This window comes from Eutrigla gurnardus, assembly GCF_963514095.1.
Source record: "Eutrigla gurnardus genome assembly, chromosome: 7".
Classification (NCBI taxonomy): Eukaryota; Metazoa; Chordata; class Actinopteri; order Perciformes; family Triglidae; genus Eutrigla; species Eutrigla gurnardus.
This window is the reverse complement of record NC_139921.1, coordinates 16,428,926-16,455,058: the sequence shown is the minus strand read 5'-3', so window position 1 is coordinate 16,455,058 and position 26,133 is coordinate 16,428,926. Positions and strand designations below refer to the sequence as shown.

The window sequence follows — 26,133 nt, the reverse complement described above, 5'->3', positions numbered from 1 at the left end:
GCCGATGTTCTCCTCCAGCAGCTGGAACAGAAGGATAAACTGAACATGAACTCTAAAAAACCCAACATGGGATTCATGTGTGGGTCTGAGCAGCATGGAGACCACTAGAACCTGTTCAGTATTTGAGTCTGTAGTTGCTGTGGTTAATAGTGAAAGGTGCTTGTACATGTACTCACCATAAATATGGAGTCGTGGTGTGTTTGATGCTGCTGGGTCAACGGAACCTCTGAGATCTGCTGAACTCTGTGGAGAAAACCAAGTTTAAAGAGTCACTAAACCACAGACTGGAGATCAGAAGTGGACGTTGTCATGGCGACATCGCCCGTTGGTTTGTGGACTACGGATTTGAAGCCTTGGATTCTGCACAAAGGGTGGATCTGATGAACACAAGCGGCAGAGCGGAACCCAGAGCAGCAACCTTACTGGATCTGGATCCATCTGGATTCTGGTGTGACGCTGCTAACAAAGTTAGCTTCATAATTCAAGGTCAACTTTACAGCTAAGTGTTAAAGTCATCATAGTAGATAACTGCATTGGTAGCGTGGTAGCAACCTGTCTATCAGCAGTTAAGCCCCGCCCCCTAAAGCATCCCCTGCTTTCTGGTCTGTTGGACTCTAAATTGACCTGTCAATCAGCAGGTAAACCCCGCCCCCTAAAGCATCCCCTGCTTTCTGGTCTGGTGGACTCTAAATGGACCATAATGTACTAAATGAACATCATGCTGGATTGAAGAAGACTTGGAACTAGAGATTGAGACCATAAACTCATGTTTACAACGTTTACTGAAATAATACATCAAGAGAGAAGTAGGACCATTTTCTCATAGACTTCTATACAACCAGAGAGATTGACAGTTTAAGGCACTTCAGCCTTGGCTTCACTTTACGGAACTGGTCAGCTCCAATGTAAACCCACTTTAGCACATCTTAGCTTAGCTTAGCTTGCAGAAGCTGTCACGTTAGCCAATTTAGCTTCTCACTGACTCTTAACCTTTCTCTGGCTGGTCTAGACCTGATTCATCCTCTAAGGAGGGTTCAGGTTCAGTTCTTACCTTCCATCATCAGCTTGGTCAGCTTTAAAACTAATATAGCGAGGCATAGACCGGTCACTCTTCATGGACACACAGCTGGGTCCAGGTCCAGGTCCAGGGGAGTCTGGTCTCTGCTGCTGCATCCTGATAAATTAAATACAATTTCAGATTCTAACTAGTTGAGCTTCATGAATCAGTTTGCTCTGTTTTCCTTTATATTGATGAGTCTTGCTCTAAGAGTTGATGCTAGTGTCAGAATCAATATGGATCTGGGTCATATTAGACCTCGTTGTGGACCTGTGAACACCCGACTAAGTGATGTGGCTATGGTGTGTATGGCTGCTTATGTATACAAGTAATGATAGTGGTGCTGCAATATGATAATTAAGGAATCAGGATTCCCACACTTTGCTTGAAATCATTTTCCAGGACTTTTCATTGACATTTTCAGCTGCTACAGTCGGACAGACATGTTATTATTGGAGAAGTGTTCTTTTCGACAGTTGTCCCTTATTTTGGACATGATTGTTTCTGCGTTTACTCCTCACTCTCATTCTCTCACCCCCAGAAGTCTGATTTAAAGATGTGCAGTCTATGGTTCTCACTCATCTAAGAAATGACAAATTTATCGTACAGAAACTCAAAAACATGTTTTTGTTTTTTAAACTTTCTCCACTACAGCCGGACAGTCACACCATATGAATTTTGTTATGTTTGGTTGAAAATTCTGAAAAAAATGAGTGATGAACTGTTTTAATGTTGAGTATGTTCACATAAAGCATAATGTTTTGCACAATATTGAGAAGGTTTTTGACAAATATATTTTATATTCATACATGTTTGACACTGAAGACAGCAAAACTGCCATGTCACGTCATCCACCCATGTCTGTATCTCGCATTGGATCGATTGCACCATCTACTGGATGAAAATGGAACACAGAACAACTACACTACCCGTTCATGTAACGCGGAGTCTGCGCACCTTGCAGATCAACTTCCGGCCGCGCAGCATCAGAATCTGCGACCGCACGTGTGTGTGAACGCGTAACAACATTTGTCAAACAGTGACAGACAGACGTGCGCACGCTGCTTCATACTTACGCAGCTTCTTGTTATGCGTGTATGGCGTCAGAATCGTTTCATATTACTTGCGCAACTATCAACTGAACGCGTCACACCCGCGTGCTTTGACGCCTGTGCAGCACACAGCGCCTGACGTGTAATGTAGTTTCCTCATTGACTTATAATGGTCACGCGTTCACGCGCACGTTCACACGTGATGGCTGCTGCACGCCTGTGATCACATTACGCGGAGTAACTACGCGTAACATTCATGCGTTTTTTAGCGAACGCACGCATTAACGCTCGCATGAAGATAATTGAAAATGTTTGTCAGGCGCTCACATGTACGCGGAAACGACGTGCGCAGACTCTGTCACGCGTAACAAGAAGCTGCGTACATATGAAGCAGCGTGCGCACGTCTGTCTGTCACTGTTTGACAAATGTTGTTACGCGTTCACACGTACGTGCGGTCGCAGATTTTGATGCTGCGCGGCCGGAAGTTGATCTGCTTTGCGCGCACCAAACGTGTAACATGAGCGTGTAATGTAGTTGTTCTGTGTTCCATTTTCATCCAGTAGATGGTGCAATCGATCCAATGCGAGATACAAACATGGGACGGGACATGGCAGTTTGCTGTCTTCAGTGTCGAGATAAATAAGAGATTCTTTCTTAGATGAGTGAGAACCAGTGTTGGGCAAGTTACTTCAAAAGCGTAATGCATTATTTATTACTTGTTACCAGGGCTGGACTGGCCATCGGGCATATCGGGCATTTGCCCGAAGGGCCGATGGCGATTTTGGGCCGAGCCTTTTTTTAATTTTTTTTTTACTAATGGTATTAGTGTTATTAATGGTATTAGTCATGATACATATTCAGTGTTTCCCACACATTGAATGGACTTAACTAGCGGCTCTAATAATAGGCCTAAACAGGAGGGCAGCAGCGCTTATTATAAGGGGAAATCCTCGCGGCTGGTTTGGTTCATCAACGTTCTGTTTACCCCCGTCGCCATGGCAAGGCGTCCCCCCCGCCGACCCCCCTTAGCTGCGCGAGTTTGACAGTGCGTGCGCGTATGTCAAAACCAAAACACCAAGGAAGGCTGAGGAATAGTCACCCACTTAATTTAATAATAATAATAATAGTGATAATAAACTAATAGTATAAAGCAGCCATCCCCAACCGTGCGGACCCAGTGACTAACTAATAACCTGCCATAAGGTGAAATAAAGAGTCGGTGAAGTTGAAAATATATTCACAGATTCGGGATCAATACATCTGAAGTGAAACGTTTTCAAACACAAATGATGCCTCTTCCCCACCGTAATATCAAAGACTACGAGCTACAAGCACCAAAACACAGATTTTTTACAAAAATCAGCTGTCCTCCGAGCTGAACGGAGAACATTGATCTCTATGCGCAGCCGGCAGCCGGGCGAGTGCGCAGGGACCGTCTGCAAATTACAAGACAAAAGCAAGACGCTGCAAACAAGAGGAAAACAATATTGTATAACAGTGTTATACAATATTGTTTTCCTCTAGTGCGCCACTTGCTGTAGTGCTGTTGTTTTTTGTTGTTGATCAAAATATTCTCCAGGGGCATTCAAATAAATAAATCGTTGATATTGGACTTATTTTCTTTCAAGCGTACATTTGTATCTGTCCCTCAACACAGGCTATGACTACTACTACTACTATCTGCTACTACAACCAACCTGGACATAATTTGGCCCTCAGTGAAAACTAATTGGGGAACCCTGGAAGGCTCAGCACTGTGTTTTAGTCATTTTTCTTTTCATCTTTTCTTGAATGCTTCAACTCCTCAACCCCATTTAGTATGTCAACATTTTGTATTAGTACCAGCAGTTTGTAAGAAATTGGTCAGTGATTAATGTCATATTTTGGTTCTCAAAATTCACCAAATTGATGCATTAAAATTAAATCTATTAAAAATGTTCTCCCGGGGGGACATGCCCCTGGACCCCCCTACAAGATCACAAGCCCCCCACGATAGAATCCTGTGGGAAACACTGCTATTGGTCATAGATGGATTACCGCATGGGCAAAGTGGGCGTGTGCCCAGGGCCCCAGAGCCAATAGGGGCCCTTGGCCTTCAGAGTTGTTGTTTTTTTTTTTTTTTGGTACAATTTAAAAAATATATTGGAATGGCTGTGGTTTTGAAAATGTAGTATGATCATAAAATACTGGGAAGAGTTCGGGGAGGCCATGGAGGAGGACTATCGGTCGGCCTCGAGGAAATTCTGGCAAACCATCCGGCGCCTCAGGAAGGGGAAGCAGCCCTCCACCAACACTGTTTACGGTGGAGGTGGGGAGCTGCTGACTTCGACTGGGGATATCGTCGGGCGGTGGAAGGAATACTTCGAGGATCTCCTCAACCCCACTGACACGTCTTCCATTGAGGAAGCAGAGGCTGGAGACTCGGAGGTTCATCCACCCATTACCCGGGCTGAAGTCACCGAGGTAGTTAAGAAGCTCCCCGGTGGCAAGGCACCGGGGGTGGATGAGATCCGCCCTGAGTACCTCAAGTCTCTGGATGCTGTGGGGCTGTCGTGGCTGACACGTCTCTGCAACATCGCGTGGCAGTCGGGGACAGTGCCTCTGGACTGGCAGACCGGGGTGGTGGTCCCTCTATTCAAAAAGGGGGACCGGAGGGTGTGTTCCAACTATCGGGGGATCACACTTCTCAGCCTCCCCGGGAAAGTCTATTCCAGGGTACTGGAGAGGAAAATTCGGCCGATAGTCGAACCTCAGATTCAGGAGGAACAATGCGGTTTTCGTCCTGGCCGTGGAACACTGGACCAGCTCTATACCCTCTGCAGGGTGCTCGAGGGTTCATGGGAGTTTGCCCAACCAGTCCACATGTGTTTTGTGGACTTGGAGAAGGCATTCGACCGTGTTCCTCGTGGCATTCTGTGGGAGGTACTTCGGGAGTACGGGGTCGGGGGCCCTCTGCTAAGGGCTGTTCGGTCCCTGTATGACCGGAGCAGGAGCTTGGTTCGCATTGCCGGCAGTAAGTCAGACCTGTTTCAGGTGCATGTTGGACTCCGGCAGGGCTGCCCTTTGTCACCGGTCCTGTTCATTATTTTTATGGACAGGATTTCTAGGCGCAGCCGTGGGCCGGAGGGGATCTGGTTCGGGAGCCACTGGATTTCATCCCTGCTTTTTGCAGACGATGTGGTCCTGTTGGCTCCTTCGAGCCAGGACCTCCAGCATGCCCTGGGGCGGTTTGCAGCCGAGTGTGAAGCAGCCGGGATGAGGATTAGCACCTCCAAATCTGAGGCCATGGTTCTCGACCGGAAAAAGGTGGCTTGCTCCCTCCAGGTCGGGGGGGAGTTCCTGCCTCAAGTGGAGGAGTTTAAGTATCTTGGGGTCTTGTTCACGAGTGAGGGAAGGATGGAACGTGAGATTGACAGGCGGATCGGTGCAGCGGCTGCAGTAATGCGGTCGTTGTATCGGTCCGTCGTGGTAAAGAGAGAGCTGAGCCGAAAGGCGAAGCTCTCAATTTACCGGTCAATCTACGTTCCTACCCTCACCTATGGTCATGAACTTTGGGTCATGACCGAAAGAATAAGATCCCGGATACAAGCGGCCGAAATGAGCTTCCTCCGCAGGGTGGCGGGGCGCTCCCTTAGAGATAGGGTGAGGAGCTCCGTCACACGGGAGGAGCTCGGAGTAGAGGCGCTGCTCCTCCACATCGAGAGGAGCCAGTTGAGGTGGCTCGGGCATCTGTATCGGATGCCCCCTGGACGCCTCCCTCGGGAGGTGTTCCAGGCATGTCCCACCGGGAGGAGACCCCGAGGAAGACCCAGGACACGCTGGAGTGACTATGTCACCCGGCTGGCCTGGGAACGCCTCGGGGTCCTCCCGGAGGAGCTGGGGGAAGTGTCCGGGGAGAGGGAAGTCTGGGCGTCCCTGCTCAGGCAGCTGCCCCCGCGACCCGGTCCCGGATAAAGCGGAAGAAAATGGATGGATGGATGGATGGATGGATCATAAAATAATTTGAAGGTTTTAGAAATTATAAGATTAAATCAGTAATGTGTGATGACACAATGACGTACGTATGTACGTATACTGGGGGTCAACCGTACATTGCATTTTCAAAATGGAGAAGCGGGAGCTCAGTGGATCAGCTAAAAGAAAACGAAGGAAAGAAAAAGAAGCCAAAGGTGCTGCTTTGGTGCAGCAAATCCCATCCATCGCAACATTTTTCTACTCATAGCAGCGGTAGTAGCAGTACTACTCACCGGGACGACCTGCAGGATGCTAACACTGCTAGCGCAAGTTCACCGGAGACGTTTGGTAGCGGTGGAGCGGCGCTGCCTCCTACGGAAACCTTAGCGGACAGTGCTAGCAGTACTACAGCGGGCAGCAGCCGGGCGGCTGAGCCAGGTCAGCCTGAGCTAAGTCCCCTCACATCCCCAGCGGAGGTTGAGATGTTGGCGGGTGCCGTAAGACTGTATCTGACGCTTCCTGTCACAAACTGCGAGGGAGAACGGTCATTCTCTCAAATGGCCAGGATAAAAAATGAACTTCGGACAAAAATGACCCAGAGACGCCTTAACAGTTTGTCACTCATGGCCATAGAGGCCGAACTGGTCCGAGAGTTGGACTTTGATGACCTTATCAAGGACTTTTCCTCGAAGAAGGCCAGGAAAAAGTCGGTGGTTTAGGTGAGTGGTTTCACTTTGGTTTTGTGTGGTCGTAGCTGTGGCTCTTTACTGATGTTCATTCATGTTGCCTTTATTACTTTCACGATTTGTTTTAGGTGGTTATATTTTAATTAAGGTGTGTTTTACTCCATAATACTACCATGTCTGGCTATTTGAGCTTGCTGTCTCTCCCATAATATGTAATTGTCCTGTACATGGCAGGTGCCAAACAAAACAGACCTAAAATGACAGTAATTTTGTGGTTGTTGTGGTGTTGCGGTGTTATGTGCGTAATGGGAAGAGCTCCTTTGCGCACGTACTATTTGCATGTGTAGGCAGGGGCCCGTGGCGAGTTTGTGTCCAGGGCCCGTGGTCATGATAATCCGTCTATGCTATTGGTACACAAAACTGGTAGATCGGCCCCTTAGTCATGATTGATTCTGGGCTGGACCAATTACAGCCGAGGGGCGATGCCCGACAGTGTACAAGCATTGTCACACAAAAAAATGTTTTCATTCATAGGCTTCATTGTCTTTCCATCGATACCTGGTGGGCCGGTCTCGGCTGGAAATGCCCGGGCCGATTTTTGGTCCCAGTCCAGCCCTGCATGTTACTGTCATTTCAAAGTAATTAGTTACATTACAATATTACTGTCTTTGAATTGTAAGGCATTACACTGCTTTTACATTACTTTTGCATTACTTTTCGCCAAAATAAAAGGAAATATGGATTTTTTGTTCTCAATAGATCTGCTTGTGTTCAATGCAGCTCATTACACAGCAGGATGTGAGGTTTTTCACTTCAAAATAAAAGAACGAAAAACGGAAAACATGTACTGTATCTAGGCTACTAACTTTGTGTCTGTGTTTTTCAATTAGCCTAAATCTAATAATAATATTGTATAACATGTCTATATAGACCCCAGCTAGCAAAAGTTATGTGTGTAATTAGGGCCCGAGCGCCGACAACGTCGGGCTGCGAAGCCCTATTGTTATGCCCTATTGTTATTCAAATGTTTTTTTCTTATTCTTTCACGGGTACGACCTGCGTTTTGGGGGTCTTCGCCTGAAAAAAAACTAACGCAAATTGGAGTGTCTATAGGGCCTGGTGAAAAATTTGAGAATTTGCCGTCGGTCAGGAAAAAGTTGCTCGCTAGCGCCACCTAGTGGGAGATTCGCCATCCTCGCCGCACCGTAAGTCCGATTGACATGAAACTTTGCACACATGTGTAAACAAGTCTCCTCTACAAAAAAGCCATTGGGAGTACCAAAGTCCGCCTACCGAAATTTTCCGCCATCTTGGATTTTATGAAAAAAAGGAAGTTGCGCAGTTCTCGGAAACCGTTGGTCCGATTTGGACGAAATTTGCTACACATACTCTGTAGACCTAGCTGAGGGGGTGGTCCACAAATGTTTCGAAAATATGTATGTTATCAGAAGATATCGGCCAATGAACATTAGAGGGTGGGGCTACCAAAATGCAATTAGCATAACTCGATAACTTTTGCCCCTAAAATTACGAAACTACAAACCTATGTTGTTATAGGTTCAAAGAACATGCATGTCAAGTTTCATCAAAATTGGGTAATGTTTGGCGCTGCCACAAATTTCCAAAAAGTGCAATTTTTGGCCGTTTTTGGCTGTTTTTGCCCATTCACAGGGGTCACACAAAGTCAAAAAATCATTATACCGTTGACCTGATAGATACCAAAATTTGATATGTGGTTGGAAAGGCCTAAAGGAGAAAAAACAAGTTAAAGATGTCCAGAATATTTAGGGGCGTGGCCACGGCGACGCCTTGACTGCGCTACTATTTTCAACTTTCGCCATAGGCATTAAAGCTGCTATAACTTCACCGTTTCTTCTCCGATCTGCTCCAAAATATTCATGCTTGTTAACAATCACGTCCTGAACACAACTGCACTGCAATTTTAACTGACAGGTAGAGCGCCACCTAATGGCAAAATGAAATGTGACCGATTTTATGCCCATCTTCTCAGCAACAGCCCCCCCTCTAGGTAGGGCGTACACGCATGAAATATTTTCTCCTAGATAGCCCAAGTGGAGATGTACAAAAAAGCCTCTTGGACCCACCGCCTCAAGTCATGATAAAGTAGGTAAAAAAATGTTTTTAGCCAAGCGTGTAAATCAGCCAGGAGGAGAGATGGCATAGAGACACAGGCGCACAGCGACCACCAGATGGAGACAGAGATCTATCAGTGACACATGGAGATCTGTGAATCTCACATGCAGCTCAATCTGCCTCACACCAGATAGACAGCCATGCCACTTTTAATTCCTTTTTTTTAATTCCTCTCATTACAGCCTGGACACAAAGGGAGGAGGAGAGATGGCACACATCTCCACATGCACCTCACACAGCTGTCAGTTGAACTCTGCCATAAACATAATAACTTCAGTGTTTCTTCTCTGATCTGCTCCAAACTTTGCACACTTGATTAGAGTTCCTTCCTGAACACTCTGCACTTTGATATTCACTCACAGTCAGAGCGCCACCTACTGGCCACAGGAAATCTCATTGATTTTGTGAATTTTTCCAAGTTAAAGCCACACCTGATTTTTTTTATAACTAATTCCTCTCATTTCAGCTTGCAAGGAGGACACAGGGGGAGGAGGAGAGGTCACACTAGGTGGAGGAGGAGAGATGTCAGGAAGGCATGAACATGTGTGTGAGCTCTGTGACTGAAATGTAGTTTCACTTTGGATCACACCAGATCAACAGTCATGCCACTTTTAATTCCTTTTTTGAAATTCCTCTCATTTCAGCCTGGACACAGAGAGGAGGAGAGATGCACACTTTACATGCATCTCACACTGCTGTCAGCTGAACTTCAGTGTTTGTTCTCTGATCTGCTCCAAACTTTGCACACTTGATTAGAGTTCCTTCCTGAACACATCTGCACTTTGATATTCACTCACAGTCAGAGCGCCACCTACTGGCCACAGGAAATGTCATTGATTTTGTGCATTTTTCCAAGTTAAAGCCACACCTGATTTTTTTTATAACTAATTCCTCTCATTTCAGCTTGCAAGGAGGACACAGGGGGAGGAGGAGAGGTCACACTAGGTGGAGGAGGAGAGATGTCAGGAAGGCATGAACATGTGTGTGAGCTCTGTGACTGAAATTTAGTTTCACTTTGGATCACACCAGATCAACAGTCATGCCACTTTTAATTCCTTTTTTTAAATTCCTCTCATTTCAGCCTCGACACAGAGAGGAGGAGAGATGACACACTTTACATGCATCTCATACAGCTGTCAGCTGAACTCTGTCATTAACATCCAAAACTATTATAACTTCAGTGTTTGTTCTCTGATCTGCTCCAAACTTTCCACACCTGATAAGAGTTCCTTCCTGAACACATCTGCACTTTGACATTCACTCTGTCAGAGCGCCACCTACTGGTGACAGGAAATGTCATTCATTTAGTCACTTTTTCCAAGTTAAAGCCACACCTGATTTTTTTTATAACTAATTCCTCTCATCTCACCTTGCAAGGAGGACACAGGGAGAGGAGGAGGAGAGGTCACACTAGGGGGAGGAGGAGAGATGTCAGGAAGGCATGAACATGTGTGTATGTGACAGACAGATGGCTTTAAATGTCAATCGCTTGTGTCTAAACTCGCGCCACGAGGAGGTGGCTGCTGCACAGGTAGGCGGCTGCCACGCGTGTGAATGCAGGCACTCCACGACCGCACGTGACAGACGGATGCCTTTCGGTGTCCATCGCTTGTGTCTCGACTTGCGCCATGAGAGGCGGCCGCGCCAAGGGCAGCGTCCACGACACTGCCCTGTGACCGCAGGCACTCCACGACCGCATATAAGCTCGGGCCCGTCACGATACTGCTCGCAGTTTTAATTTAAAATGTGTTTTCAATTAAAGCAAGCTCTGTAAGAGCGAGGAGCTGTTTAAAGGCAAGAAAGTGCTTGGAGACTGTAAAGGGCATTTAAAACAATATTTATTCACAGAAATTATAAAAGGGGGTGTGGGGGGGAGGGGTCCGTAATTGTGGTAGCTTGGCAACACCGATCCTCCACGACCACCGCTGGTCTTCCACTTGCACACTGTCCTCTGCCGGGCACAGACTCGGAAGCTGTGAGGGAAACAAGATGGCAGTCACTGCACTTTTACACCCAATACATGCACGCCACTTCATTTACGTCCTAAGATTGTTACTCACACGATGGGGCAGAGTATCAACTGTTCACCGTCACCTCGGGCACACGCTTCTCTCGGACTAGGCCAGGCGTACTCAAATACAAATCCTCAAGGGCCACAAAGATGTTTTTCAATGACTCAAAGGTCCATTTATTGAGGTCGGTCAGGCCACATGTCATATACTGTATTTAGTGCATTTCTTTTTGTTGTTCTTACCTCTGAATTTTGAGGATATGTTTCTTCATAATGTGTATGCTTTGTCTCATAATGCCGTTTTCAAATTGGAAATCTTCATCACAGATAGTCTCCTGCATATTAAGCACATGGGTCTTGTGCTGGTTGGAGGAAGAATGAATGCAAACTTTTCAGTCCATTCTTCTTTAAATTGGCGATTTTCACTGTCCACCTTTCTTTAGGCAGAGAACTTGGAACACGCCACTTTCATGTAATCTTTTCCCGTCTATGCTATCTATCTATGCTCCTACTGGCAAAGTGGCAACATGCGAACCGCTTCAAAAACGAAAGTGAAACTTAAAAATGCTCGCAGCGCGACCCAATAACAGGCTGTCTGTTGGCATGGAGACAAGTCCCGATACACGTGTTGACCCAACCAAAACACAAATAGTGGTATAGTAGTATTGAGTACCGCTGGACTAGGCTATATTTCCTTTCCTTTGTGGTCCTCATAACTGCTGCTGTCTGTGGCAGGAGGCTACGTTACGTTACACAGTTGAACCCGAGAGGAGGGGCCCAGTTTCAATGTTTTGTTTACACTGCAACAAGCAATACTCCAGACTCTACTTTAAAACTTACACAACACAAATGACCTATGTATTTATATAGCACCATCTTTCCCACTCACCTTTCTCCTTCTTCTTTTTCTTCTTCTTCTTTTAAATTTCCGGTCCGGCAGGCAAAGTATGGCTCGCTGCTGCCTCCCCTGGTTGACTTAAATGAAAAGGCCAACTACATTACACGTTTATGTTACGCGTTTGGTGCGCGCACAGCAGATCAGCTTCCGGTCGCGCAGCATCAGAATCTGCGACCGCACGTGCGTGTGAACGCGTAACGACATTTGTCAAACAGTGACAGACAGACGTGCGCACGCTGCTTCATATGTACGCAGCTTCTTGTTACGCGTGACATACAACCTGCGCACGACAACGCACGCACGCACGCACGCACGCATAACAAATAACCATGCGTTCACACACACGCTGCTGCGCGTCTTTCTAAGTGTTTTGACATCGATTTACCTTCATACTGTGCGCACCTACTCCGCGTAACATGAGCGTGTAATGTAGTTGCCTCCCCTGGTTGACTGAAATGAACAGGCCTGTAACTGCCTCTGTGTCAGTCAGCGCAGTATTTCTGAGTTATTTATTTTGGTAGGAACCAAAGTTCTCTAAGGCGGAACCTTTGTTTTTGTATCGCCCGTTTCCGTCAGGACATACTTTAGCGTAACACTCATCAAAAAGTCCGCTGATTTAGTACATGTTTTTCAGTGCTGATGCATCTGCAAAATAGCTCTTAGCATCAAGATAAACAATCCTACAGAGTAATGCCAAGCTACACAACTTTCCTCATGCAATGCAGTTACTAAGGTATGTTTTGCTGACGTTTTTTGTGTGTGTTTTCTGTTCTTGTTTGTATTAAATTGTTTTTATACAGCTAAGGGCTAACACCGTTAAGGGCTAACACATGTTGGGCTTAGTTAGATTGGTCTTTGTGTTTTGGTGTATTATATGTAACCAAAGTGTATTGTGTATACAGTAGCCTAATTGAAAGTGACGACATTACCAGGACAATGTTGGGATATTACTGTATGGCTTGTTATTATTTTGACTAGTGATTATTGTATTTGTGTATTATGTTTTTTGATTACAGTTTTCACGGTCTGGATGAACCAAATAAATCCTGCCAGTAAACAAAAAGGAAACTCGTTGCTGTCGTTTGTACTGAGGGAATTATAGTGAAAACTTAACTGCTCACGAAGACAGCACCAAAGAGCAGTGAATGACAACAGTAAGGCAAGTAAGATGTCCCGAAATGGCGAAGAGCACACAATGGCAGATGTACATTTCCCAGACATGGAGTCACACGCACCTGACAAGACAGAGTGTGTGCACGAGCACAGCTCAACCGTGCAGCCACAAGCGACTGAAGGCATCATAGTGGACAACCCCGCTTCCTCAGAAGAGCCACCATTAGGCCAAAGAGTCCGCAGAAAGACGGAAAAGGGTCAAGAACAGCATGATGAGCAAGTAATAAAGGTTGCACATCGGTTCAGTGTGTGCTATGAGAAGTGGAATGATGCCACTAAAGAAGCCAACCAAGCGCTGAGTGGAAAGTGCTCAGACGACCTGCTAGATGGACAAATTACTAAAGTACGCAATACATCTAGGAGTCTAAATGACGTTTATGACGATTGGAAACGCCTTGAGGTTCCTGACCTTAACACACGTCGCAAAATCGACACCTGTGAAACAGTAACAAAGAAGATGGTTAAGGATGCAATGGACCTTATAGATGCAAGGGAGGAAGCTACAGCCCATAGGCATACTACAAGTCAAAGACATGAAGAACATCGAGTCATTGAAGAGGTAATGTCTGTAGCCTCAGGAAGGACAGGCACTAGCTCTCGCCACACTAAGTGCTCCTCTGCAAGCAGGAAGAGTGCAGCTGCTGAGGTTGCTGCCAACAAAGCCACCTTAGAAGTACAGCTGGAGCAAGAGCATTATATTAAAGAGCTTCAGAGACTGGAAGTTGAAGCCGCTCAGCTAAAAGCCAAACAAGAGGCTGAAAATGCAGAGAGACAAAGAGTGCTAGAAGCCAAGCGCAGAGAACTAGATCGATTGGAGACTATTAAGAAGCTAAAGGCTGCCGAGGCACGACAGCAAGTATATGACCAGAGTATACATTCATGTCCGGCAACTAAGGGCGACGGCTCAGATGAAGAAATAAATTATCTTCTCCATCGTGGCTCTGTGAAGAAAGAAGAGGAAGTCAAGCCTCAAACTATAAATGTTCTTCTCCATCGTGTCTCTGTGAAGAAAGAAGAAGTCAAGCCTCAAACTAGCCCATTGCGGCACCATTCTACACCACCAGCTGTAGCACAAGCAAGGCAAGAAAACAAATATGAAGATGGCACAACAGCTCTCGTCAAAGCGCTCGCAGAAGCCATCAGTGCGAGTCGCATTCCTCTACCTGAACCTACAGTGTTCAGTGGTGACCCACTCCGATTCAACGACTGGAAAGTGTCCTTTCAGACGCTCGTTGACAGGAAGAACATACCAGCTGAAGAGAAGATATATTATCTACGCAAGTATGTGGGTGGATCTGCTAAAAGGGCCATAGAGAGCTACTTTTTACTTGGCACAGAGCCAGCATATTATGCAGCATGGGACATCCTAGAAGAGCGATACGGCAATCCATTCCTCATCGCCAAGGCCTTCAGAGAGAAGCTCGACGCGTGGCCCAAGATAAGCTCCAAAGGCAGTATGGAACTTCAAGAACTCGCCGACTTCCTGCGCTGCTGTGAGGCAGCCATGTCTCAGATCAGAGGTCTTGAAATACTTAATGATTGCAACGAGAACCAGAAAATTCTCTCTAAACTCCCAGACTGGGTGACTTCAAGGTGGAATAGGAGAGTCATAGAAGCAGAAGAAGACACTCACATGTTCCCGAGCTTCAGCCAGTTTGTCAAGTTTCTCACACGTGAAGCTAAAATCGCCTGCAGCCCAATAACATCTCTTCATGCTCTTAAGCCAAGTGAAAGGATTCCAGACAAGTGTGTAAAGAGCGGAGGTCCTGGAGCAAAGGTGTTAGCAACCACCTCAGATGAGAAAGCCGTCGTCACAAGCTGTGTCTTCTGTGAGAAGGCAGGACACAGTCTACAAAGGTGTTACAAGTTTATGCAAGGGACAATCTTGGAGCGAATCAAGTTTGTTCAAGAAAATAAATTGTGTTTTGGCTGTCTCAAATTTGGCCACCGATCTAGAGATTGTAGAGAAAGAGACAGCTGCGACACCTGTGAGAGAAGACACCCAACTTGTCTTCATGACGATCGCACCAAGGAAGAAAGGATGTCTACAAGATCTGACAGAGCAAGGTACAGTGACAAAGACAAAGAAGAGTACAAAGAAAGGAAGAATGAACAGTCACAAGACCAGTCAGAGAGACCATCACGTGAGGCGACGGCACTTAGAGTCATCCAGAATGTTGGAGACACGCATACCTCCACAATAATTCCAGTGTGGGTGTCATCTACAAGTGTACCAAGTCGTGAAGTTCTGGTGTACGCGCTCCTTGATACACAAAGTGACACAACCTTTATCCTCGACGAGACAGCGAAGGCTCTCAATGCTAGGAGTGAACCAGTTCAGCTAAACCTCTCCACGTTGGCTTCAAGAAACACAATCGTGTCCTGTCGGAAGCTAGCTGGTCTACAAGTTAGAGGTTTTTATTCAGACAAGATAATCACTCTTCCAGTGACTTACTCAAGAGAGTTTATCCCTGCAAACAGAGACCATATTCCCACACCAGATACGGCGAAAGCATGGCCTCATCTTGAACACATTGCAGATGAGATCGCTCCTCAGCAAAGCTGTGATGTCGGCCTGTTAATTGGCTACAACTGTGCCCAAGCCCTCGTTCCAAGACAAGTGGTGCCTGGTGAGGAACACCAGCCGTTTGCACAGAAGACAGACTTGGGCTGGAGTGTAGTGGGATATGGCAACCCGTGTCTCAACTATGGAGATGCAATTGGAATAAGTCACCAAGTCATGGTGAAGCAAGTGATGCCAGGTCTACCGTCCTCTTCAGACCTCACAAAGGAAGTGCACTATGTCTGTAGGACACAGATCAAAGAAGTTCTCTTACCTGCAGATGTCATCAAGATGCTGGAGTCTGACTTCGTTGAAAGAGAGTCGGAAACCAGCCCCATCTCTCAAGAAGATCTAAGGTTCCTGTCAAAAATGGAAAAGAGCATCAAGTTAAAGAGCGACGGTCATTACGAAATGCCGCTGCCATTCAAGAAAGAAAGACCTAACTTACCTGATAATAAGATCTGTGCTATCCATCGTCTCAGGTGCCTAGAAAGAAGGGTGAGAAGAAACGACCAGTACTACAAAGACTACAAGACCTTCATGGATGAGACCATAAGACGCGGAGATGCAGAAAAGGTCCCGGAGGAAGACATACACAAAGCTCCAGCTTGGTACATTCCGCATCATGGGGTGTATCATCCACAAAAGCCTGGGAAGATACGCGTTGTCTTCGATTGCTCCGCCAAGTACCAAGGAACGTCCTTGAACGACCACCTCCTGACGGGTCCTGAGTTGACAAACACCTTGGTGGGAGTTCTGTATCGCTTCCGAAGAGGTCCTGTGGCAATCATGTGTGACATCGAACGCATGTTTCACCAGTTCCATGTTAAGGCAGAAGACCAAGATTACCTGCGGTTCCTTTGGTGGGACAATGGAGATCTCGAAAGCCAACCTTCCATCTATCGGATGAAAGTCCACTTGTTTGGTGCAGCATCGTCACCTGGCTGTGCCAACTATGGGCTGAAGCATGTCGCTGCTGAAGGACAAGGAAACTTTAGTGACGACACCATAAAGTTCATTCAACGGAACTTCTACGTGGATGATGGATTGTCAAGTGTAGCATCCGAAGACCAAGCGATCCAACTGGTGAAAGAAGCAAGAGAACTTTGCAGCACAGGCAAACTCCGGCTGCATAAGTTTATCTCTAACAGCAAGAAGGTCCTAGACGCAATCCCAAAAGAAGAATGTGCTGCAGCTGCCAAAGACAAGGACATGGCACTGGGTGAACTGCACATGGAAAGAGCACTCGGTGTGCAGTGGTGCGTGGCTTCTGATGAGTTCCAGTTCAGAGTAATCGTCAAGGAGAATCCACTTACTCGAAGAGGAGTCCTGTCCACAGTCGCTTCAGTCTACGACCCTCTTGGATTTGTGGCACCGTTCATCTTGTTGGGAAAGCAGATCCTGCAGCAGATGTGTCGTGACAAGCTCAGTTGGGATGACACCTTACCTGATGACCTACGACCTCTGTGGGAAAGCTGGCTTCAAGACCTGCGAAATCTAGCCGAGGTGAAGATTCCAAGATGCTACGTTCCATCAAGCTTCAAGGTCCAACACTACGAACTCCACCATTTCGCCGATGCCAGTGAGTCAGGCTATGGAGAGTGCTCGTACCTCAGAGCAGTGAGTACGTCAAGTGAAGTCCACTGTTCCTTTGTAATGGGAAAGTCGAGAGTCGCTCCTACTAAGGTCACAACCATACCAAGACTCGAGCTGTCAGCAGCAGTGGTAGCTGTCCGCACCAGTGACATGCTCAAGAAAGAACTGGAAATAGAATGCCTACAAGAAGTCTTCTGGACTGATTCAAGAGTGGTCCTTGGTTACATCAATAATGAAGCCAGAAGATTTCACGTGTTTGTGGCAAATCGTGTGGAACGCATCAAGCAAAGCACAGAGTCTACACAATGGAAGTATGTGGCTTCAGAAGATAATCCAGCAGACTACGCCTCAAGAGGTCTCACAGCAGAGCAACTGGTATCCTCTAACTGGTTCACAGGCCCAGACTTTCTTTGGCGGAAGGAGTTACCAAGTGGAGATGTCAAGGTGGGAGAGATCACATATGACGATCCTGAGCTTAAGAAGGTCCAGGTTCTCGACACCCAGGCGAAAGAAGTCAAGTCGCTGCTAGATCGCCTACACAAGTTTTCAGACTGGTCCAAAATGGTGAAAGCTATCGCCAGACTCCAGCGCCATGTGAAAGAAATTAAAGGGCTTCAGCCAAAGTCCTGTGAAGCCTGCAGTTTGGAGGAAAGGAGAGAAGCGGAGTTGACAATAATCAAGATGGTTCAAGAAGCAACCTTCTCACAAGATATACAGTTACTCCAAAGTGACAAGGAGACGCCAGTCAAGGGCAAAGCCAATAAGTTGCACCGGTTAAGTCCATTCCTGGATGACCAAGGTGTCCTCAGAGTTGGAGGCCGCTTAACTCATGCTGCCCTACATCCACAGGTGAAGCATCCAGCGGTCCTTCCAAAGGACAGTCATGTGTCAAATTTACTTGTCAAGCACTATCATGAAAGAGTGTACCATCAAGGACGAGGAATGACCATGAATGCGCTCCGATCTAATGGCATATGGATACTGGGCTGCAGCAAGGCTGTATCATCCCATATCTACAAGTGCACTAAGTGCAGGAAGTTCAGAAGATGCACTGAACAGCAGAAAATGTCAGACCTTCCAGAGGACAGAATGGAAACAGCTCCTCCATTCACCTACTGCGGTATGGACTGTTTTGGACCATTCTACGTAAAGGAAGGAAGGAAAGAGCTAAAGCGTTATGGATTGTTACTTACCTGCATGTGTTCCAGAGCGGTTCACGTTGAGATGCTTGACGATATGACCACGGATGCCTTCATTAACGCATTGCGTTCATTCATCGCCATTTGTGGAAAGGTACGTCAGAAGTGATCAAGGAACAAACTTCGTCGGAGCAAGACGAGAGTTTGCTGAAGCATTGAAAGAAATGGATCAGGAAGAGCTCAAGCAGCTTGGATGTGAGTTCATCATGAACACCCCAGCTTCAAGTCATATGGGTGGCGTCTGGGAAAGACAAATTCGCACCATAAGAAGTGTCTTGACGTCCATTCTAGAACAGTCAGCTACGCAGCTTGACTGCTCCTCTCTAAGAACGTTCCTGTATGAAGTCATGGCAATAGTGAACAGTAGACCTCTGAGCACTGATTGTCTAAATGATTCATCCAGTCCAGAGCCCCTGACACCAAACCACATTTTGACCATGAAGTCCACGATACTCGCTCCACCTCCTGGGAAGTTCGTCAAGGAAGATCTATACCTACGCAAGAGATGGCGTCGAGTTCAATTCTTATCCAACCACTTTTGGACAAGATGGAAGAAGGAGTACCTCCTGAGCCTCCAACAGAGACAGAAGTGGACCAAAGATCGCAGGAATGCAAAGGTCGGCGATGTTGTACTCCTGCAAGATGATACTACACCACGTAACCAGTGGAGGATGGCAAAGGTTATCGAAGTGTACCCAGGAAAGGATGGGAAGGTGCGAAGACTCAAGTTGCTCATCAGCGACTCAACCCTTGATGAGAAAGGAAAGCGTATCTCCAAACCTGTCCACCTGGAAAGGCCCATCCATAAGACGGTGACGCTGATGGAAGCAGACTGAAGACTCCGACCTCTCTCTTTCTTTTCCTCCCCTCTCTCTCTCTATCTGTCTCACTACAGGTGCAGTCATGGTGATCGTTCTCTGGGGAAGCCAAGGACTGAAGTTTAGTTTTTTTTGTTTATCCTTTCTACGCAGTATGTTGTCTCTCAATAGTTGAAGAAAATCATATACATGTGATATGTTTTGGTGGGAGTGTAACTGCCTCTGTGTCAGTCAGCGCAGTATTTCTGAGTTAGGAACCAAAGTTCTCTAAGGCGGAACCTTTGTTTTTGTATCGCCCGTTTCCGTCAGGACATACTTTAGCGTAACACTCATCAAAAAGTCCGCTGATTTAGTACATGTTTTTCAGTGCTGATGCATCTGCAAAATAGCTCTTAGCATCAAGATAAACAATCCTACAGAGTAATGCCAAGCTACACAACTTTCCTCATGCAATGCAGTTACTAAGGTATGTTTTGCTGACGTTTTTTGTGTGTGTTTTCTGTTCTTGTTTGTATTAAATTGTTTTTATACAGCTAAGGGCTAACACCGTTAAGGGCACACACATGTTGGGCTTAGTTAGATTGGTCTTTGTGTTTTGGTGTATTATATGTAACCAAAGTGTATTGTGTATACAGTAGCCTAATTGAAAGTGACGACATTACCAGGACAATGTTGGGATATTACTGTATGGCTTGTTATTATTTTGACTAGTGATTATTGTATTTGTGTATTATGTTTTTTGATTACAGTTTTCACGGTCTGGATGAACCAAATAAATCCTGCCAGTAAACAAAAAGGAAACTCGTTGCTGTCGTTTGTACTGAGGGAATTATAAGGCCAACTACATTACGCGTTCAAGTTACGCGGAGTAGGTGCGCACAGCAGATCAATTCCGGCCGCGCAGCATCAGAATCTGCGACCGCACGTGCGTGTGAACGCGTAACAACATTTGTCAAACAGTGACAGACAGACGTGCGCACGCTGCTTCATATGTACGCAGCTTCTTGTTACGCGTGACATACAACCTGGGCACGACAACGCACGCACGCACGCATAACAAATAACCATGCGTTCACACACTTGCTGCTGCGCGTCTTTCTAAGTGTTTTGACATCGATTTACCTTCATAATGCGTGACAGAGTTTGCGCACGTCGTTTCCGCGTACGTGTGAGCGCCTGACAAAAATGTTCAATTATCTTCATGCGAGCGTTAATGCGTGCGTTCGCTCAAAAACGCATGAATGTTACACGTAGTTACTCCTTGTAGTGTGATTACCGGCGTGCAGCAGTCATCACGCATGAACTTGCGCGTGAACGGGGGACTATTATAAGTCAATGAGGAAACTACATTACACGTCAGGCGCTGTCTGCTCCACAGCCGTCAAAGCACGCAGGTGTGACACGTTCAGTTGATGTGTGCGCACGTAATATCACACGATCCTGACGCCATAGTGTGCGTGTGTGTGTGGGTATGTGTGTGTCTGTGTGGGGAGGAGAGGTGATGAGTGAGAGATGGCGGGGCCAGCCACCAGGTGGAGCTATTCCTCACCGTGTTCAGAGGCAGAATAGCTGACGGCATAGGATAAGTGTGGGGGCGGTGTTTGTGTGTGTACATGTGTTAGCAGGAACTAACAGGGGAGCAGGGAATGCATGCGCAATACAAAGGGTCAGTAAACGTGTTACCATCACACGGGAGCTTGTGAATGAACTGGTGTTCGTTCGGCGGGACCCCGGTCCTTTAACTGATAGTAGATCGCTTACTGAGCTTGTGAATGTACTGTTTGGACCAAAGCGGTCTCACTCCAAATGCATCAAGTACCCAGTTCGGTCAGAGCCCCTTGGAGTCTGATGCTAGGTTTTCTAGCAGCTCCGATGTAAACCCAGCTTAGCAAAGCTTAGCTTATTTTAGCTTGCAGTAGCTGTCACGTTAGCCAATTTAGCTTCTCACTGACTCTGAACTTTTCTCTGGCTGGTCTAGACCTGATTCTTCCTCTAAGGAGGGTTCAGGTTCAGTTCTTACCTTCCATCATCAGCTTGGTCAGCTTTAAAACTAATATAGCGAGGCATAGACCGGTCACTCTTCATGGACACACAGCTGGGTCCAGGTCCAGGTCCAGGGGAGTCTGGTCTCTGCTGCTGCATCCTGATAAATTAAATACAATTTCAGATTCTAACTAGTTGAGCTTCATGAATCAGTTTGCTCTGTTTTCCTTTATATTGATGAGTCTTGCTCTAAGAGTTGATGCTAGTGTCAGAATCAATACTATAAATGGATCTGGGTCACATTAGACCTCGTTGTGGACCTGTGAACACCCGACTCAGTGCTGGACTCAGCGTTTTGCTAGCATAATGTTAGCTTTGTGGTTCGTAGCTGTGCCTAAGGGTTCTATGAGCGGACTAGAAATATCTCCTGTTGCCAAGTCGTATCTAAGGTCCGTCCTATTAACGGGAGCAGTGGACAATGTTTCCGTTGCATGAGAACCTTATGGGGTGACAATGATGGGGAAACGGAGTTATGACTCATGAAACAACTTTACACTTTGGTTGCAAAATCTCCACTGGGTGTCTGATGGTTTTGTCCTTCACGTAGTCCATTACCTCCTGGTAATAGACACCTCCTCACGCATTATCAGTTACATTAAAACCTAAAATAAGAGTCTGGTGGATATAAAGTGTCTTACTTAATACTCTACAACCTCCTTGAGTGAGAGGAAGACTCCTCATTGTCGCTATCATTGCTATGTTGTAATATAGTCATACATATGGACATAACAGCTTCATGGATTTATTATGGACATGACGACTGCACTGCCTCTCCTTTAACACTTCGAGATCCATGCTCACCTCTGAGCTTTGGTCTGGCTGTCATGTCCCCCATCCTGAGTGGTTTTAGAGGGAAGGACTCCGTCCTCTCGGTCCTCACACTGATTCATAGCAGAGTCTCCACCTGCTGGCAGAGACGCACACTGTCACTACAGCAACATTGACAACAGAGAGGCAAAGTCCCGCCCCTTCCTGTGTCTCCAATGGGACCTCATTTCTTAATTAGTAACTATGAATGGTAGTTAACGGTGAGACCAATAATGTTTTGGTCCCGTTTGAGTTGCACAGCGTCCAGACGTCAGCAGGAGAATCTCAAAGGCTTTCAGGACACAGCGACACACAAAGTTACCGCTCCAGTTAAAATATTTCAACTGACTCAAATAGGCATTTAGTCCTTGTGTTAATCTTTGAGCTTTTCTTCATAGATAACTTTAGCTTCAATGCTAACATTTTATTCACATTGTAAATAGCTCAGACTTTGATGTCCAACATGAAGCAGTAGGGATGAATCCCTGTTGTCATTGAACACCGTTGTCGTCCTGTCGTAGGGAGTTAGACCTTGTCCATGTGTTTTTGTTTGTTTCTTTTGTTATCGGATTAGCTCGAACTCCGGTCAGGAAGTTACATTGTTACGTTTATTGCTTTGGCCTTTTGGTCGACATGAACTTCCAACAAAGTCTCACAGCAATTAGTGAAACAGTCATGGAATTGTAATCTAGTCATTTGTATACATGGACATGAATTTTCTTTCCTGGTATTCAGCAAACTGTTTGTACATTCAGTTGGGTCGACATTATGCCACAAAACCAATGTACATTCACCGGCCACTTTATTAGGTACACCTGTCCAACTGCTCGTTAACGCACATTTCTAATCAGCCAATCACATGGCAGCAACTCAATGCATTTAGGCATGTAGACATGGTCAAGACGATCTGCTGTAGTTCAAACCGAGCATCAGAATGGGGAAGAAAGGTGATTTTGAGTGACTTTGAACGTGGCATGGTTGTTGGTGCCAGACGGGCTGGTCTGAGTATTTCAGAAACTGCTGATCTACTGGGATTTTCACGTACAACCATCTCTAGGGTTTACAGAGAATGGCCCGGAAAAGAGAAAATATCCAGTTAGCGGCAGTTCTGTGGGCGCAAATGCCTTGTTGATGCCAGAGGTCAGAGGAGAATGGCCAGACTGGTTCGAGCTGATAGAAAGGCAACAGTAACTCAAATAACCACTCGTTACAACCGAGGTATGCAGAAGAGCATCTCTGAACACACAACACGTGAAACCTTGAGCCTGGTCTGACGAGTCTCGATTTCTGCTGCGACATTCGGATGGTAGGATCAGAATTTGGCGTCAACAACATGAAAGCATGGATCCATCCTGCCTTGTATCAACGGTTCAGGCTGGTGGTGGTGGTGTAATGGTGTGGGGGATATTTTCTTGGCACACTTTGGGCCCATTAGTACCAATTGAGCATCGTGTCAATGCCACAGCCTACCTGAGTATTGTTGCTGACCATGTCCATCCCTTTATGACCACAGTGTACCCATCTTCTGATGGCTACTTCCAGCAGGATAACGCTCCATGTCATAAAGTGCGAATCATCTCAGACTGGTTTCTTGAACATGACAATGAGTTCACTGTACTCAAATGGCCTCCACAGTCACCAGATCTCAATCCAATAGAGCACCTTTGGGATGTGGTGGAACGGGAGATTCGCATCATGGATGTGCAGCCGACAAATCTGCAGCAACTGCGTGATGCTATCATGTCAATATGGACCAAACTCTCTGAAGAATGTTTCCAGTACCTTGTTGAATCTATGCCACCAAGGATTAAGGCAGTCCTGAAGGCAAAAGGGGGTCCAACCCGGTACTAGCCAGGTGTACCCAATAAAGTGGCCGGTGAGTGTAAGTGTATGTTTTAATTTAATTGCAAATGTTGGAGGTAAAGGATTTATTTGTCCATTTTTTCTCCTTCTCAATAATAAGTTTATTTGAAAACAGGGACAGTGCACATTAATAACATTGCTGTATATGCTCCAGAATTAGCCAAGAGGCTATTTTTCATCTGTAGTCCCCAGACAGATGTTGAAGTCACCCTAAAAACCGAACAGAATATGAAATATGAAAACTAAGTTGACAAAGTTACTGGCCAAGGCAATCTGCATAACATGCACAGCAGTTATCAACATGACAAAATAACATATATAACATCAATCAGAAAACATCATTCAAGACATTCCCAAAACATGCAGCACAAAAACCCATGACGCAAGACAGATAAATGAGAAGTTTCTGAGATGCAACGCTGAACATCTGGAGGCAACATTCATGCAGCATTTGGTCAGTCACACTCCAGAGCTGTAGACATAGTTCATGAGAAGGGATGAGCTGTTGGCTGGAGGACGAGGACCCACCTGTCTAGACTCATCCAGGTGAGACGCACATTAAATATACATATACTCCTAGTGAACGCATGTTAGAACATCTTAAAATTGGCTGTTTCTTTTTTAAATACATATCAATGCACTTCCAAATGTAAACTTTGAAGTAATGAACCCTCAAGTTATTAATAATAACATACAAGTTTGACACATTTTGACCCAGGGAGGTAGAACTCTGAATGTGGGTAGTTACTGTCCTTTCACTGTTGTTGACAAGAAGACATTTTTTACTTTGTCTTTTAACTAACAGATCCATGTCACCCAATCAACATGAAGAGAGGTGGACTACGAGTACCATGGGGACGAGAGCCGAGGACGTTCTCGAGGACTACCATGCAACTATTATCTTCATTGGTCATACATTAAAGCTGATGATTAGCTACTCAGTTTATTATGTCAAGTTGGTGGTGGACTTTGTTTGGGCCGAAGTATGCGACATAGAAACGAGCTTGAATAATTAATGGTTGAATTAGAATTCCTCAACTTCCGTTATTGCATTAAAAACTGAATTTGAATCACATTCGTTGAATTTGTATGGTTATAGTTATTTTTTTTACAATCTTTTTTTTTCTTTACAGTTTATTAGGCGACATGTAATTCTGTAGTATGTTTTTATTTACTGTATTTCACAAAAATAAAAATACGAAAGTTCTGCTTTGTAATCAGCTAAGTGTACTTAAAGTATCCACAGTAAAAGTACACAGTGTTGTACTATAATACATGATATGCTTACCGTAGATTATTCTTACTGATGCATTCAGGTGAAAGCTGTATTTTACAGCTTCAGTACATTTACTGCAGTAAAGACTGAACATTGTCACATTCTTGTATGTTCCAAATATCAAAAACTGTCACTTACCAAACTGTTCACATGCAGGAGAGACGACAGGACGATGTGTAGCAGATCTCTTACACCAGGAAGTAACCAGGGATCAGAGTCCATTCATCACCAATGCAACATAATCTTTTGGATATGATATATGGCACCAATCACACACAAGGGCAATCAAAGGCCTTCACAGAACAAAAAAGAATACAGTAAAGGTAAAACTATTTACGATGAAAGTGTACCAGAAATACAGACAAGAAGTCCACAAGATTAAAAAAGGAGGAGTGAGAACAGTGGAAATACATAAAAATGGTAAGAAAATATTAACAAATAAATAACACAGTAAAAACTAGATTCCTTAAAGCAAACCAGCAGTGGAAGACCTGAGGGGTCTGCTGGGTTCATAGCACCCTGATAGCAGCATTCTGGATTAACTGCAGTGGTCGAATAGATTTTTTCAGGAGACCTGTAAAGATACTGTTACAGTAGTCGAGTCTACTACAAATAAATGTATGAAGAAGTTTCTCAAGGTCATGCTGGGACATCATTACTTAATTCTTGCAATGTTTTTGAGGTGATAGCAGACAGTTATTTGAACATTCTTGATGTGTTTGTTGAAGTCAAGGTCAGAATCTAGAACGATACCAAGATTTCTGACTTGGTCATTAGTCTCCAGTTAGAGATTCAAGGTAAGCGGTATTTCTGTTTCATTTTTTTTAGTTGTAATTGTGGCACATCAAGTCATTAATGTGTTAAGTGCAGATAAAAAGTGAGTCTAGTGGGTCATAATTATCAGTTAAAGGGGTAGTTCGGAATTTTGGACATAAGACCTATTTTCCAACTCAGCCGGTGTGTTCCAGACGTCTGGAGACGT

At 45.5% G+C, this 26,133-nt stretch overlaps 1 protein-coding gene across 1 annotated transcript; it reads right to left on the bottom strand.

Moving 5' to 3' along the window:
- Positions 1-143: 143 nt before the first annotated feature.
- LOC311015841 (uncharacterized protein) lies at positions 144-25,324 on the bottom strand (the record flags this gene model as incomplete). The annotated part of the gene is made up of 5 exons (XM_084013281.1): positions 25,290-25,324; positions 22,007-22,112; positions 21,183-21,305; positions 1,052-1,174; positions 144-243 (listed from the first exon to the last, which is right to left on the bottom strand). The coding sequence occupies exons 2-5, from the start codon at positions 22,093-22,095 to the stop codon at positions 144-146; spliced, it is 435 nt and encodes a 144-aa protein (XP_083869407.1). The 5' UTR covers positions 22,096-22,112; positions 25,290-25,324.
- Positions 25,325-26,133: the final 809 nt, after the last annotated feature.